The 18,388-nt window shown below is 37.7% G+C and overlaps 1 protein-coding gene across 1 annotated transcript in view; it reads right to left on the bottom strand.

Moving 5' to 3' along the window:
• LOC150077329 (proton-coupled zinc antiporter SLC30A1-like) overlaps positions 1-18,388 on the bottom strand; it is a 214,786-nt gene that overhangs the window by 38,758 nt on the left and 157,640 nt on the right. The window contains exon 7 of the mRNA XM_090385858.1: positions 2,599-2,781. Within this exon, the coding sequence (XP_090241984.1) occupies positions 2,599-2,781 (183 nt within the window). The remainder of the gene's footprint in view (positions 1-2,598; positions 2,782-18,388) is intronic.

Raw genomic sequence — 18,388 nt, 5'->3', positions numbered from 1 at the left:
AATATTGCACATATTAAATCATGTCTGAAAATTTTTTACTCAGGTTTTACTCATTTCTGCATCGCGCAGCTATAAGAAAAATTAGCGGGAACATTGGTCGGTGGCTCCCATAACCTATTGTTGTAGTCACCACAATAATACAAATCATGTTGTAGTCACCACAGCTCTGTGGGGAGGTGCATTGCCTACTGGAAGAGTCCATTGCCCTATGGGTGCACGATGACCATGAAGGGATGCAGATGGTCTGCAAGGATGGCCACAACTTGGACTGTTCAGAGATGTGTCTAGATGTACCAGAGGTCCTAATGTGTGCCAGTTGAACACGCCCCAGACCATTATTGACTGTCCACCTGCCTGAACAGTTCCTTGTTGACATGACAGGTGCCTATTTGGAAAAAGGACTCATTGGATCAGGAGACCCATCTCCAATCATTCAAGGTCCAGTGCTGATGTTCTTTTGCCTAGTTGAGGCATAGATTCCTGTGTTGCGGTGTTAGCAATGGGATTCTGGTGGGTCGATGGCTCACATAATCTATTGCAGTGGCCCACATAACCTAATGATCGCCTGATGGTCTTGGTGGAGACATTTCTGGCACCTCCCTCATTGAAGTTGGCGGTGATTTGTGCCACTGTCACTCTCTGGTTGGCTGAAATAATGCGAGACAGACATCAATAGCCACGTTCATCCACCACCTTTCTCCGCCCAGAGTGCTGCCCACAATGAGATGTTATTCCAGAAATGGTATATTCCCAATACATTCCTGATACTGTTGAACGGAAATTTCTGTACTACCTCCAGGATAGAGTGACCTGTGAGTCAGGCATCCACTATCATCCCTCTTTCAAAGTCTGTTAAGTCACGTTTATCCATATTGACATTGAATTGCCATCCACGTGAAAGCAGCGATGCGGTGTACCTATATACCTGCCAAGCAGTGGGTTTGTCCACTAGCGAGAGAGGTGACAGCATTGCATTGCCCGGGAACCCGATGAATTCTGTCCTTTCAGTGTATATAGACCATGTGCCATGCACAGTCTTTATCAAGGGTGAAAAAAGGTATAAAAGCAACTTAGAAGTGTTCGTGATAGGTTTTTTTTTTGTTTTTTTTCCCCCAGTTTGTATAATTCGTTCAGTCTGGAGATGGAAAAAGCTTCATGAATGTAAAGTATTAAAATGTTTATGTACTACATGATTTTCTGCTTGTTTCTAAGTAAGCTGTAGATGTATTATACTCTTGTCACAAGGATGTAGTCTGTTACTCAGATAGCCTTATAGAAGACAACTCCTTGAATCAAAACGTCAAAATAGAAGCTAAAAACATAAAGAAAGAACTAATGTATTTAGACACTGCAGTTCTCTCTAATTTAAGGACTTCCTGAAAAGGATGCAGTTCAGCACTTCTGAACAAAATGCAAAAATTTACCTGAATAACATTATGCTTTACTATTGAGCCTTAACAAATATCAATTGAGTAAACACATTAAAGAGATTTTCATGAGTTGCATAAAAATCAAAAAGGAACTACTGTATGGAAGAGATTTTGAACCAAAATTTAGAGGAGAAGAAAATAGAAAACAGTCAAGAATGAAATTCTTTGATGGACCTAAATGTGTATAAAATTGTGTTGATTTGTCAGGAAATGTATCCTGCTTTCCACGTAAACACTATGAAATGTTGGATAATCTTGAGCACATAGTTCAAAGAATAAAGTCAAAATTATAAAATATTAATTAATGTATTCGCATTGCTCTGGGATAAATAAGCTTCAGCAGCTGAGTTTGTTCAAATTTATGGAAAAAATGATGAAAACTGTTTGAAAGAAGACTTAGAGCAGTTCAATCCATACAGGGATATGTTTGTTTGCAGTCGATAAATTAGACTTCACTGCACTGTTGACTATTATCAGAGAAACATGATTATTTCCAAATATGTATTCAGATTGCATTAAAAATATATTTATGTTTATCCATCTTCTGTAATGCAGAATGAGAGAGGTTATTTTCAAAACCAAAATTAATAAACAATTGTTATACAACAAGAGTTAGAGTGCCTTGAAACCCACAGATTCATGAGTAAACTAAGCAAAGGATTTTTTTAATAAAACAAGAAAATGCTTTTTTTTAATTCTTTAATATATTGTTTTATGAGTTGTAATTTAATTTTGAAAGTAGAATGCAATCAGTTAAATTCTTAATTTCCTAACAGTTACTTTGACAATTACAATTTGGATGGAGGGCCCTAAATGAGCTGTGTGTGTGAAGTCCACGACCCTCTTAATCCCATCCAGCGTGTGCATAAATCTATTCCTGTAGGCTGTGGTCAGGGATAATGTCATATGCTGATATTGCAGAATATAATCAGTAAATTGCCAAAAAAAAAACTAAAATGAATAAATTAAATAATAAAAACAGAATGAAGTTGTAAATTATTCTGGCCACTTGATGGTTATATTGAATAGAAAAGAAAATTTACATATTATTTATAAATGCATATTATTAATTTTTGAAAGACAATTTAAGAGGAGGCATGTCTGACTGTTCATACACACTTGCACCAGCCCTAGTATCAAAAATTTATAACGCATACATACTACTTACACTGTGAAATTCTGGTTGTATAGTTGCCAGGGTGATGCCTTCTGCTTTCAGGAAGAGTGAGAGGTCTTCAACAATGGTTGTATACAAGTAAGATGACTTAAGAACAATGTGTGCAGTTGCAATAATGTCTGTCGTTGCTAGATGCCACACATGTAGATCGTGAATGTTGAGAAGTGCTGGGAACTGAAAATAAATTAACCTTATTTCAGTCACCTTCTCTGAAATAAATTGAATAAAGGCAGTACCAGAACTGAGGTAGAACTAAACAAAGCATGAACTTAATTTCTTGGGTATTGGGGGGGGGAAATACTTAGGAACAATTAATTAAAATTACACGTTAAAAACTGTACATTGCGAAAATTTTGCATTTGGTAGCAGAGTTTTATTATTATTATTATTTCATTTTATTTATTTTTTTATTTTTTCCGGAAAAAAGGACACGATTGTGCAAATGTGCAAATCTTAATCAGTTAAAGTGCAAATTGTTAATCAGAAAAAAAATGCTTTATCAATTGTTTGTTTAACAATTAACATCTTTCTGTGGCTCCATCTATGAAATGTTTGTAGTACAGAACTGGCCTGTTCCGTAAAACTATTCAGAATTTTTAAATTTTAACAACTTTGTGCACACCTAAGAAAAAAAAATCTCCAATTTGAGACCACTTCCAGCCCAATCGGTTTAGCCTATCGTTCACACTGACTGTCGAAAGAAAACAGCTTCCGTATTCCGTAACATTTCAACACAAATTACAAACAAAACCAATCCAACAAAAGTAACAATACTTTTCATCATGAAATTTTATTTTTTCATAGAAAATCAAAGATATACAGTTAATGTCTTCCTTGTCCATTTTTTTGAAGATGGATAATGTTGATAGCTGCTAGTCCAAAGACAAATACACACTTCTGAATTTCCTGTTGGAACATTCATCATTACAGAAAACAATTTAATTTTTGAACACTATTCCAACAGAAAAAAAAAAACATTAATTTCTTAAAAGTACAGAAGACTGTTGAAATAATAGAACATCCGAGCTAATGGCACATTGCGATCAGATGTTTACATACAGCACAGATGTCTTGCAGTGCCAAAAAACAAAACAGCGTCACACGATTACTGTATTTGTTTACATTCGCCATTTTGAAAGTGAATTCTGTACTGATATCATGGATTATACTGCTGTTTTACATTTATTTTAAATTAAAAACTCCTCACTATGGCTCCTAAAGTTAATAAACCTCATAAAGAAGAAAAGAAGAACATTATAAAGCTTAATGGCAAACTTGATATAATCCAAACTGTTACATTAGGGTAACTTGAAAAGTAAATTCATATACCCATGTGTATTATGTCTGTAAATTGTGTGTATTCTCTGGGTGATTCGCCTGTTTTGCTTGACAAAAAACCCTTTTCTGGGGGTTTTTGAGATTGACCAGAGATTGACTAACTTAGCCACAGAGTGAAAAAAGCCCATAAAAGTTCCTTGCATCATTGATGGGATTCAAACCCAGGCCTTTTCTACCCAGTGTGGGAGGATGGTGACGATACCACTGTGCTACCCAAGCACACTAAAATTGATATAATAAAGAAAATAGAACGAGGAGTAAGTAGAAGAATAACATTGGATTGTCAACATGTTTATGTTTTTTATGTGTAGTTAATAAAATTGCATTATTTCTGCATTAAATATATTAAAAATAAAACTTTCTAGATAACAAAAAAATCGAAATAACGGCACCTCGAATCCCCGAAGGTGCCATTATTCTGAAAGTCTACTGTAATGTTAAACTATGTTAAAAAAAAAAAAAAAAACTACAATTGATGTTAAAGGACGACTATTGAAAAGTAAGGCAGCAGATGTTTTTAGAAAGACACTGCCTTCTCTATAGTGAAGCATCGCACGAATGAGGGCAGATAAGTAACACTGCTTTTCTTCTCCTTACAGAACACTGTACACCTTTGTTGACATTCTGTAACTTAACTAAAATAACTGCCCCCCCCCTTTAAAATATGGATTTGTTAAGGGTAAAATCATGCATAACTAACTTAATAGGCCATTTTGACACAGTCACTCACTAGCTGGATTTAGGGAATAACTTCAACGTAGTTTATTTGGATTTTAGCAAAGCATTTGACTCGATCCCTCATGAGAGGTTACTGTATAAGTTTGAAACGGTTGGGATTACTGGTAAGATTCTAAGATGGATTACTGAGTGGCAGAAGGCTGTGATTAATGTATGTTAATCACAACCTGTTGTTTCTCTTCATAAATGACATCGACAAAGGGATAAAAGGCGTGATGTCAAGATTTGCAAATGACGTAAAGATTGGCATAGTCGTTAATGATCAGTGCCAAGCAGTGCTCCTTAAGTATTACTTGAACATATTTCAAAGATGGTCAGAGAAGTGGCAGCTATGTTTTAATTCTGCTACTAAATGCAAGGTTTTTGCACTTGGGGAAATAGCAACCCACAAATAAATTATACACTTGGCGGCGCTGAATTAAAAACAGTGGAGGAGCAAAGGGATCTGGGAGTTACAATATGGGCAGATATGAAGTTTTCTGAACAGTGTAAACAGGCAGCCAGGAAAGCCCATGGTGTCCTATCGATGATTTATTGAGCGCTATCCTGTAGAGATAGGGAGGTCATAATCCCACTGCATAAGGCAATTGTAAGACCACATTTGGAATACTGTCAAGTATGAAACCTCATCTGAAAAAAAGACATTGTGAGTTTCTTGAAAGGATAAAAAAGATGGGCAACTTGAATGGTGAGATGAGCAAAAGAACGACTGTAAGAGGAAAGATTCCGATTATGTGGGCTACAGAACTTGGCAACCAGGTACCTCAGAGGTGACCTGATTGAGTTTTATAAGACTCTCAGAAGAATTAGTAAAATGAATGAATGTTGAATTCTCAGTGTTCTAAAGAATTCCAGAACTAGGGGCCATAAATTCAAATTACAAGGCTTGAGATTTAGATTGGATTGTAGAAAGTTTTCTTCTAGCCAGCAAGCCATTGATAGTTGGTACAAGTTGTCCTTGCAAGTAGTTGAGGCTGAAAGTTTGAATAAATTCAAAGATCAATGGGATCTTTGAATTTATTCAAACTTACCTGTGTGAGGAGGGAAGCATATAATTTGTGTTTTCTTATCTACTTGGTTTTTTTTGCCAGTTCAGCAAAAGCCTGTGACTTCCTTGCACTATATGGCAAATACTATTAATATTAAATACTATTAATATTAAATTAATATTAAAGTAAATCTAAATCATGACTCAAACCAGAGCAGCAAAGCAAAGGGCTCAAGCTAATGGGAATGCTGTGGACCAGGGGAGAACTGAGGGGGGCAGTTGTCCTCTGAATCACAGCCTTGTAAGATGCACTATTTGCTTGATGTTTGCGGAGCAGTCAAGTATGGGACATGATACTGCCATGGGGGATGTCTTTGTGTGTGTGCGATGCAAGGAGTGTAAGGAGATAAGGCGACAACTCAGCGTTGTTATGGGCCTATATGAGAGCTTGAAGGATAGGGTGGATGCCCTCGAAGGATTACAAGTGAGGGGCCCATCAAGCTCTCAGCTGCCCACACCAATGCCAGAGCTTGCACTTGGTCATCGCGGAACACAGCGGCAACCCCCAAGGCAGAATGCGCTGGTCCCAAAGGAACTAGTAGTTGTTGGTGACTCTATTGTCAGGGAAACGGGAAACATGCTTTGTAAAAAGGATAGGTGGAATAGGACCAGGGTATGTCTGCCAGGGGCAAAAGTTGATGACGTTGTAGAGCGGATATCATCTTTTAAGGGCACAAAAGGTGATATAGTTGTACACGTTGGCACTAATGACATTAAGAGTAGGAGACCGGCGGAATTACTTGACAAGTACAGGTCACTGATGAAAAAAAGCCGTGAATTAGGGTTGAAATTGAAAGTGTCTGCAATTCTGCCCAGACACGATAGGAGGGAGTATATGATGAGAGCCCTGTCAATCAATTCGGCCCTGGAAAGATTGTGCAGGGCTCAAGGGGTAGAATTTTTTTCAGCCTGGTCTGTACTTGTTAACAGGAGAGACTGCTTCTACAGGGATGGGATACACTTAAATAGAAAGGGTGCAAGAATGTTTGCTGATGCTATCGAGGCAATGTTAGGTGGGTCGGAAAACTGCTAGATTGGGGGGATACAAGGACTAATAGATTAACAGTAGCCACTGGCAGAGGTGAAAGTGATTCTTGCACTGCTTCTATTGGAATGAGCCGCAGCCTGGAAAATAAGATGCAGGATATTTCAGAGACTGCTGGGAATCATTGGGGTACAAGTAAACACATGGGTTGTGTTAGGGTAGCTAAGAAAAAGAACAGGTGCATGTATACTTGTGTGTACACCAATGCTAGGAGTTTAGTAAATAAATTTGATGAATTTGAGGTATTGCTCAAAACATCAAAGGCAGATATTGTGGGGATTTCAGAGACGTGGTGTCACACAGATATAAGAAATGCAGAACTGGAATTTGGGGAGTACAATGTCTACAGAAAGGATAGACAGGATAGGAAGGGAGGAGGGGTTATGCTATTAGTTAAAAAACACATAAAATCCAAGGAAGTGAAGCCAGTCGACATAGCTGGACAGTGCAGTGTCGAGTCAGTTTGGTGTGACATAAGCATTGGGAGATCAAAATTGAGAGTAGGAGTGTGCTATAGGCCTAATGACTCTGATGAGTATAATAAGAAACTGTTCGGAGAAATAGAGTGGGCCAGTAAATCAGAGAGTCTTATAATGGGGGATTTTAATTTCCCAGATATTGACTGGAATTTGGGGGCTGGTCACTCACACAGTAGCAAGGCTTTTGTGGATTTATTGGATGATTGTTTTCTACATCAGCATGTTCGGGAGGCAACTAGAGGGAGTAATACTCTTGATTTGATTATCAGTAGTGATTCTTCATGCATTAAGAATCTGCAGATAAATGAACCACTTGGTGGCAGTGATCACAGTGTGCTGAAGTGGGAGTTACTCAAAGAGGTAACTACCATTAGGGGTAAAGGGAAGGGGTATTGCTTTCGTAAAGGCGACTACAATGGACTGAGACAGTATTTAAATTCTATACAGTGAGATCAACTGATGATATTGCCAACAGCAAATTCAAAATGGGAAGCATTCAAAGAACTTATTGTGGAAGCTACTAGGCTTTACATACCAACTAAGAAATATTGTTCAAGGTTTAGGCCTAAATGGTTGTCAGATGAACTAATAAGGCATATGGCAGAGAAGAAAAATGCATGGGATACATACAAATTAACACGTGACACGGACGCCTATGATAGATACAAGTTGATCTGTAACCAAGTTACAAAGGAGGTTAGGCAGGCGAAGGCAGATTACGAGAGATCCTTGGCAAGGGATGCGAAGAAAAACAGCAAAGAGTTCTTTACTTATGTAAACTCTAGAAGGAAGGGGATGAATCAGATTGGTCCACTTGAGATCGATGGGTCAACTGTTGATGACCCTGCTCGGGTAGCTAACAAACTAAATGAATATTTTGCATCGACATTCACACATGAGGAGTTATTCAGCGAGGGGAATGCCAGAGGTGTATTCAACTCTAGCAGTAAGCTAGAGAATCTTGTAATAACTGAGAGCAAAGTGGAGGAGAAATTGTTGAAGATAAACACAAGAAAGGCACCTGGGGTGGATGGGATCTATCCAGTTATATTAAGGAGGCAGCAAAGGAGGTAAGCAAACCCTTAGCCATAATTATGAGAGCTTCCTTGGACTCAGGGGAGGTACCCATTGACTGGAGATGTGCAAATGTGACCCCAATTCACAAAGGGGGATCAAAGGCTGACACAAGTAATTATAGACCTGTGAGTTTAACTTCTGTTCCCGGAAAATTAATGGAGGCACTGGTGAAAGAAGCACTGCAGGATCATCTAGACAAGACTTCAGTTATAGCTAGGACACAGCATGGTTTTGTTAAGGGGAAGTCTTGCCTGACCAATTTGATTGGATACTATGATGCAGTCACAAAAGAACTGGATGCAGGGAATAACTTTGATATTATATACTTGGATCTTAGAAAGGCTTTTGATACTGTTGCACATGGAAGACTGCTGCACAAATTGGAGCAGTGTGGCATTGGAGGCAAGTTGCTGCTATGGATAAAGGAGTGGTTGAGGGGGAGAAGACAGAGAGTGGTAATCAATGGACACTGCTCATCGTGGACTAATGTTATTAGTGGAGTCCCTCAGGGTTCAGTATTGGGGCCTTTATTGTTTTCTGTATTTATAAATGATATTGATGATGGTATATCAGGCTTAATGTCCAAGTTTGCAGACGATACGAAGGTTGGCAGGGTTGTCAAGGACACTACTGACACTATGCTGCTGCAACAGGATTTGGAAAGGTTGAGCAGATGGGCTTCGAGGTGGCAAATGAAGTTTAACATTGACAAATGTAAAGTACTACATATGGGAAACAGCAACCCCAGAGCAACGTATCAACTCTGTGGTACTACACTGACAGTGGTAGAGAATGAAAGGGACCTGGGGGTGGTGGTGCAGGCAGATATGAAGTTCTCTGAGCAGTGCAGACGAGCTGCAAGAGTAGCTCATGGTGTATTGTCAATGATATATAGGAATTTTTCTAGCAGGGATAAGGAGGTGATTATTCCCTTGTATAAGGCAATGGTCAGGCCACACCTAGAGTACTGTATACAGGCCTGGAGGCCTCATTTCAGGAAGGATGTAGAGCTGCTGGAACGAGTACAGAGAAGGGCAACTAGATTGGTGAATGGGACAAAGGGGTTCTCTTACGAAGAAAGGCTTAAGTTTTGCAAATTACAGTGTCTGGAAACTAGGTACCAGCGGGGTGATCTGATAGAGGTGTACAAAGCCTTGAATGGTTTGAGCATGCTCAATGCTGATGGGATTCTTCCTCTAGCTCAGAAAAATCACCTGAGAGGGCATAAATTCAAATTGAGGAAAGACAGATGTAGGATAGATGTGCGGAAATTTGCCTTTAGCCAGCGGGTGGTTGGTGGGTGGAACAGACTTCCATCCCTTGTCGTGGAAGTTGATAGCCTAAATAAGTTTAAGGCTCAGCTGGACAGGTATTTCGAACGAACAGAGGGGTGAAGTGGAAGTGGTTATTTTTATTTATTTATGTTACTTTTTTTTTTTTTTTTTTTTTTTTTTTTGGCTGATGCTGCATAAGCTTGCTTTCTTGCATCAAATGCCTCTACTAATGCTAATGCTAATGCTATTAGGCAAATGAATATCTGATTTCTGAATGAACTAAAGTTCACAGAAATTCATTAGAAACTGCTAGCTGTATATGGCCGAATGGTCTCATCCAAGAAACAAGTAGACAGGTGATTTTTGTTGCATGATAATGCAACAGCTGACACTATTGTCTGTTTATGACAGTAGTTACAGCACTATGAATGGGCAGTGTTTACTCATCTAGTACAGTCCTGACCTTGCCCCTTTTGACTTTCATCTGTTTGGAAATTTGGGGGGGGGGAAGCATCTGGCATGGGGCCCATTCAGTAATGAAAACGAAGTTAAACAGTGCTTTAAAACCTGGTTGAATTTGAAAGACTCTGAATTTTATGATAAACGTATGACTGCACTTGTGATACTGTGTGACAATTGCTTGCATGTGACGAGTGCAATCTAGGCGACTAAACCAGTAAATAAAAGAAATAAATCGTCATCATCATGAACTTGTCTGGCTTAAATCTTTTAAGATCTGTTCTGTTGTAGCTCTTGGAGGTGGGCTTGATCTTGGTCGGCCCACATCTCTCTTGGCTGTCGGTTTGTAGTTAAATGCTAATTTTGTGATCCAGTTTGGGTTCATTCTTTCTATGTGGCTGATCCATTTTATGTCATTTACTACATAATCTACTTTTAATTTCTCACGAATATATGAATTTCTTTGATAATGGTCTTAAAAATCTCATTTTTGCTGCTTTCTTATTTATTACCCAAGTCTCACAACTGCAGAAGGGGGCTGATTTTGAAGTGATGTTATGCAATTGTAATTTTGTTGCAGTTGTCATTTGTTTTCTGAAGTAGCATTTAATTGTTCTGTTCATTTTATTATATTTTTGTAGTGTAGTGCAGATGTCTTTCCCTTCATTTGATATTAAATTTCCCAAATAGATGTATTTGTTTTATTATTTTGTCATCAATAACAATTTTGACTCTTTGTATGTTTTTTCCACATACTCGCACTGATTTTGTTTTGGAAGTAGAGATCTTCATCTCAAAATTTTTGCCTATTTCGTTCAGTTCATTAACTACTATGTGTAGTTCATCATTTTAAAAACAACATTTTGGAATTCAAAAGTACATCACCAAGGATGTCAAGACTAATACTCAAGATTTCTAAGAGGTACAAGCTAAAGTTTATAATGATTTATGCACCAACATAGAGCCATGATGATGAAGAGGTTGAAGAAATGTACACTGAAATTGAGAGTCTTCTAGATGAGCAGAAAACCCACTACACTATTATTATGGGGGACTTCAATGCTAAGGTTGGATAAAGACAAAACAGCGCATAAAGGGGAACTATAGGAAATTTTGGAATTGGTTAAAGAAATGAAAGAGGTGAAAGACTTGTGGAATTTGCAGAATCTCAAGGACTGTCAGTAATGAACACTTTTTTCAAGAAAAGGGTGAACATAAAGTGGACATGGAAGAGTCCAAATGGATTAACAACTAATGAAATCGACTTCATCCTCACTAACAGAAGATATATTGTGAATGATGTTACAGTCCTGAATAAGGTTGGAAGTGATCACAGAATGGTAAGATGTACACTTGATATAGAGGTAGGAAAGGAAAGGAAAAAAAACTGACTTGAGTAAATAATACAAAGGTCTTTGAGATAACAGAAGAGGAGAAAAAGCAGTATGTACTGGAACTTAAGAACAAGTTTGAGCTTCTGCAGACTGCTCAGGACCAAGATATCGATGAGGAATATTACAACTTTCTGAAAGTCATAAAGCCCAAGAAACTGATAGGGAAAAAAGAAATCCAAAGAAGAAAAAATTAGTCAAGAAACACTTGTCATGATGAACCGAAGACGACAAATGAAAAGTAAGAAAAACACTGACAGGGAAAAAATTGAGTATACTGAGCAAAGCCATTAGAAAGAGACTCAGAGAGGACATAAGAAGATTTAACACAAGAAAAGTAGAACAAGCATTAAGGGAAAACAAAGGATTTAAATCAGCAGCCATGAGCAGTAATACAGAAAGACAAATGATACTGAAACTGAAGAATAGCGATGGCGTACTTATAAACAGCAGAGAAGGCATAATTCAAATAGCAGAACACTACTACAGAGAATTATACAAGGAGCAGGGTAATGATGCCAGCAGTGGGGAAGATGGATTGAAAAGTAGCAACACATACGACATACCCGATATTCTTCCTGATGAAGTAGAACATGCATTGAAGAAAATGAAGAATCAGAAAGCCCTGGGGGAAGATGAAGTTACTGTAGAGTAGTTAAAATTGGGAGGAAGAGACATAACACAAAAACTGGCAAGGCTCATCACAAAGTGCATTAGAAAAGGTGTGACGCCTAAGCAGTGGAATAATGCAATCATAATTTTGCTGCATAAGAAAGGAGATAAATCAGAAATTGGAAATTATAGACCAATTAGCTTGTTATCCCACATCTACAAGTTGTTCACAAGGGTCATTACTAACAGATTAGAAAGAATACTTCATGAGAATCAACCGAAAGAGCAAGCTGGTTTTAGGACAGGATTCTCAACTATGGATCACCTTCACGTAATATCACAGCTAATGGAAAAAGCAAATGAATATAAAACACCATTATGCCTGGCATTTGTGGATTATGAAAAGGCATTTGACTCCATACAGCATAAGGCAATGTTTCGGGCACTGGAAAGACAAGGCATAGATACCCCATATATTGTGATTTTGAAGAAAATATATGAGAGTGCTACCGCCTTTATTAGACTAGACAAAGACAGTAGGAAATTTAAAATTGAGAAAGGAGTTCAACAAGGAGACACAATATCTCCGAAGCTGTTTGCTGCTGACCTTGAGGAAGCTTTCAGAAGATTAGACTGGTCACAGAAAGGAGTCAATGTGAACGGAGAGTACCTAAACCATTTACGATTTGCAGATGACATTGTGGTCATAAGCCATGATCCCAAAGAATTATAGGAAAATCTTAATCAGTTATGCACAGTTTGTAAGGATTTTGGACTAAAGATGAATATGACTAAAACAAAAGTAATGATGAACAAGTATGCCACAGAAAGGGAAATAATGATTGAAGGAGCATTAATTGAAAAGGTGGAGTCATATACTTATCTGGGACAAGTTATTAGCTGTAATAATGATAAATGGCTGGAAGTCAAGAGAAGAATAAATTTTGGATGGATAGCATTCAGGAAATATAGTCACATACTGAAGAGCAATATCCCAGTTTGTCTGAAACGTAAAATAATGAACCAATGTATACTCCCCCACCATGACTTATGGAAGTGAAACTTGGGCACTCACCAAAAGAATGGAAGAGAAGCTGAGAAATACACAGTGAAGAATGGAACGAATTATATTGGGAATCAGACTGTTAGATAAGAAGAGAAACACATGGATTAGGCAGCAAAATCAAGTAAAGGACATTCTTATCAAAACTAAAGTGGTCTTGGGCAGGACACATAGCTCGGAGACATGATGACAGATGGACTAAGAAAATAACAGAATGGTACCCAAGAGGAGCTAGAAGAAAACCTGGAAGACAAAGGCGGAGATGGATAGATGAAATTCATGAGTTTGTGGGTAGTAAATGGATGGCCAGTGCTCAAAACAGAAGGAACTGGAAAGTTGCCAGAGAGGCCTTCATCCTGCAGTGGATTGAAAATGGCTGATGATGATGATGTAGTTCATCTTCCAATTTTGAAATTATAACTTGATCATCAGCATATAATATAGTTTGCATTTTATTTCTATTGTTCAATGTATTCTGTTGTTAACTGTTTGTTTCCATTCTTTAATAATTTTATTGATTTAAATATTAAATTTGGTCCACAATAATCCACATCCTTGTTTGACTCCTTTATTGGTGTTAATTGGGTCTGATAGTTGGTCATTAGAATATTTTATGCAAACTTTTGAGTTTTTATATAGGCTTTGTTTCACTTTCCACAGTTGGGTTGGGATATTTTCTTCATGTAAAATCTGTCAGAGTTTTTTGTGGTTTACATTGTCATATGCTTTTTCATAATAAATAACAGCAGAAATGTTGGTAGGTTAAATTCTCTTCTTTTCTCCTAAATTTGTTGTAATGAGAAAATTGCATCTGTTGTACCTCTTCTTTTTCTGAATGCACATTGTTCTTCTAAAAAATTGTTCACTAATTTAAGTTTATTCTTTAGTATATTAGAGTATAGTTTTGATGTAGTTGATAGCAGGGGTTTATTTCTGGAGCCTTTTTTTGTGTAAATTGATTACTATTCCTGTTTCCCAATCTTTGGGTATCTGTTGCTTATGCTATATGATATTCTTCTTCTTCTGGCATTACAACCCAGGGTGGGTCTTAGCCTTCTCAACGATATTCCACCAGTAAGTCTTCCCAGAAATCAAACTTCTCCAACTTCTTATTCTCATGATCTTTAGGTCCCCGTCTACATCATCAGTCCATCTTTTCCGCAGTCTTCCTCTTGCCCTCCTACTGGTAGGATTCCATTTCATTATCCTCTTAGTTGTTCTGCTGTCATCCATTCTCATAACATGTCCCAACCAGGCAAGGCTCTGGTTCTTTTTCATGTGCATAGAAGCATCTGTTTCCACTCAAATTATGGGACTTAATTTCATTAGTAATAGAGTTGGACTGGTTTATCTGCAAACCTAGATAAGCGAAATTTTGAACATGCTCAAACAAGGTTGGCGCCTCCGTAGCCAGGTGGGAAGGAGCAGCAGTGCGTAGCACACGCTTCTTGATTAGACCGGAGTTCGAGCCCGTCACCACCAAATACGGAGGATGCGGAAAGGTCAGGGAATAACCACCGCATATCCCGGAGCAATATGGCCTTAGTTGCTAATGCTTCAAACAGTTCCAATATCAAACAAGGTTGCTGGTTCTTAAATTTTCCGTATTATCTGCTGTTCTCTGGACTTCCATATATTTTGTCTTTGCTTCATTTATCCTAAGTCCTCTTCTTTGTGCTTCACTATCCAGCCTGGCCACTGTTTCTCCATGCTCCTTTAGTCCTACTGATAATAGCGACATCATCAGCATATGCACAGACCTGCACTGTCATTATGCCTATGTGTCCAGTCACTTCTAATTTTCTGACAGCCGCCTCTAAAACCAAGTTAAATAACAAAGTAGAGAGTACATCGCTCTGTCTAACACCAGCATTAACAGCATTAATGTCAAAGGGGGTTGTTAATTCTCACCACTGCTTTAGAGCCAGCCAGGGTTGCTTTTATGAACCTAACAATCTTTGCAGGTATGCCCAGAAGGAGGAGATCATTTATCATTTCCTCTCTGTTGAGTGAATCAAAAGCTTGCTTGAAATCTACATATAGGGTAAATAAGTGTATATTATACTCAAATGCTTTTTCTTGTATCTGCTTCAAGATGAAAATCTGGTCAGTTGTTGAGCGATTGGTTCTGAAACCACACTGATATTCTCCAATGATTATCTCTGAATATGCTGCCAATCTGTTATAAATAACTCCCAACAAAACCTTGTAAGAAGGATGATAAACTGCTTTGCTCTAACTATAGAGGTATTACATTGCTGAGTGTTACACTCAGCAATGTAATACCTCTATAGTTAGAGTAAAGCAGTTTATCACCCTTCTTGTGAATCAGCTATATGATTCCAAGTGTCCACTCATCCAGGATTTTTTCCTCAGACCATATTAATAGTATCAGATTATGTATTCTTCTCCATAGTGTCACTCCACCGTTCTTGAGCAACTCTGCAGTTATTCCATCAGCTCCTGGTGCTTTAAAGTTCTTTAAGCGCTTAACTTTTCGAATTTCTTCAAAACTAGGGTCTACAATGCATGGTTCTACTGTATAGTACAATAGCTGTTTTGTTTCAGTCTTACCTCAAAATGCTCTCAAGATACTCTTTCCACCGTTTCAGAACCTCCTTCCTCTCAGTCAACAAGGTCCCTTCACTAGCCTTACATGCAGTAACTTTTGATCGGAATTCCTGTGTACTTTCTTTAATTTTCTTATGAAACCTTCTACTTTTCTTCTTCTTGTAAGGTTTCACCATTTTGTCAAGCATCCTTCTCAAAACTTCTCTCTTTTTCTTTCTACATATCCTAGCTGCGGCAGTCCGTTTTTCCTTGTAATGTACTATTCGCCCTGCAAACATTTCACCCTGGCTTGTCTCTTCAATTCTACTGCTATTCAACACTCCTCATCATACCATTCCTCATTTCTTGGCCTTGAGGTCTCACCCAAGGTTACGTGTGCTGCACCCAGAATTGCAGCCTTTATGCAAGCCCATTCATCTTCAATCTTGTCACTGTTTTCCTGTTCCTGCAGTCTTCGGGCCAACTCTGCCTGGTACTTCATTTCAAGAAGTCTAGCTTTCAATTTCTCTACATTCCACCGCTTAGTTTTCTCGGCCCTTCCTCTTGCTATTAGAGCTATTTTATACTCCAGTCTGGCTCCCACTAGAAAATGATCAGAATCAGAGCTGGCACCCCAAAAAGAACGGACATTTTCAATTGCAATAGCCCTCCTCTTAGAGACCAGTACATGATCAATCTGATTAGCCTGATTTGTACCAGGGATTTTCCATGTGCAGTAAACCCTCGATTTAAGGGACGCCAATATAACGGACCGGACAAATAATAATACAGTGATGTACATATTAATCTCGACCATATTATTTTTTTTTAGGTTATACAAAACTTCAGTGTTATTAATTAAATATTAATAATAATTACCTATTTCCATTATTGTTTTGATAATTACCTACTTTTATTTTTATAATCAAATTCAGGAAATTGTTTTTTTATTCTTTCTGAAAATGTATTCAAATAGCTGTTTTCCCAGATTACAGATAAGAGCAGGCGGTGACTTGCAAACTGAACATGACTTGGGACACTAAATTGCAGGTCTACCGACTCGCTTTGTTTCGGTCTCAGTCTGCCTCAAGCTTTCGTGCGGTCAGGTTGTATAGAGAGTGTTTCTGTGATTTCTGAACTGTGACTTTATTTATTAAATAATTTTGCAATCCTTACAATTTAAAATAGCATCAAGTGACAGAGGAGTTAAAAGAAAGTGTGTGAACTTAAATATGGCACAGGAATTAGAGCTAATTGAGAAATTAGAACAAGGCATCTCAGTAGCAAGTGTTTGTGAAATTTACGGCATAAAAAAAAAAAAAAAAAAAAACTGTTTCTGATATCCATAAATCAAAGGCCAAATTGCAACGTGTTTCTTTAAAATACGTTGATAGCTCTAAATGTGGTTCTACAGAGGGGAGTAGAAAACACATGAAAGTTGTGCAAGATAAAAACTTATTATTATATTACATATTCTTTATTATAATTTAATAATTTTATATTGTACAGTACTCTATATTGTATTAAAGCTTTTTTTTTTTTTTTTTTTTTATAAAGCTTTATTTTATATTAAGAACAATAAAAAATGCCCCACAGGTTACAATCAATTTAACGGACTTTTGGCATTAACGGACACCCCTTCTACCCTATTAGTGGCGCCTCCGTAGCCAGGTGGGAAGGAGCAGCAGTGCGTAGCACATGCTTCTTGATTAGACCGGGGTTCGCGCCCGTCAGCACCAAATACGGAGGATGCGGAAAGGTCAAGGAATGACCACCGCATATCCCGGAGCAATATGGCCTTAGTTGCTAATGCTCCTAAAAAAAAAAAAAAAAAACCCTATTAGTCCATTAAATTGAGGGTTTACTGTACCTTTATGAATATTCCTTCTTGGAAACCAGGTACTCATGACCTTAAAGTTGTTGGCAGCAGCAAATTGTGCTATTCTAAGACCATTATTGTTTGTTTCTTCATGGAGGCTGTGTCTCCCAAATAGATCCACAAAAACTCCTTCCCTGCCTAGCTTAGTGTTGAAGTCACCGAGAGTTATAATAGCATCATGTTTTTGAATTCTTTCACACAGAGCCTGGAGTTCATTGTAAAATCCATCTGCAACATCATCATCTGCACTGCTATATGATATTAAATAATTTTAGTAGTGTGTTTTTTCAGTAAGGTGTCATCACATTTAAATAGTTCTGCATTCAAATTGTCTATGCCTGGGCTTTTTTAGTTTTTTGATTTTTGTAATATTAAATCTAGTTCTTTCAATCTTATGTTTTCTTCATCTTCAGTTACCATAGATTCACCTTCCCATTCCCTAGTTCCAGGGCTATACCATAGTTTGGAATAGAGTTTCTTCCATTCTGCTTGAGAAATGGAGTTGATTTTTATTTGATCATTTGTATCTAGTTGTAATTTCTTAAAAATTTTGAAACCTCTTCTCTGAGGGCCCATGATATCACATTCTAAGGATTTAACAAATTTATAGCAGTCATCTCGTCGGATTCTTTTGGTTAGTGTTCTGACTTCTGCTCTAAGCGTTTTATATTTTATGTGTAAATGTGGGTCTTTAGTTTGTAGGAACAGTTTATAGGCCCTTTTTTCTCATTAATTGTTTTTCAATTCTTCATTCCAAATTCTTAATTGGTTTTTATTTTTCATAGGTTTATATCCAAGACTTTCTTCAGCAACTACCAGAATTGATTT

Source organism: Mastigoproctus giganteus, chromosome 12 (genome assembly GCF_048544385.1).
Source record: "Mastigoproctus giganteus isolate SK-2022 chromosome 12, ASM4854438v1, whole genome shotgun sequence".
NCBI lineage: Eukaryota > Metazoa > Arthropoda > Arachnida > Uropygi > Thelyphonidae > Mastigoproctus > Mastigoproctus giganteus.
This window is presented reverse-complemented; position numbering and strand designations above follow the sequence as displayed.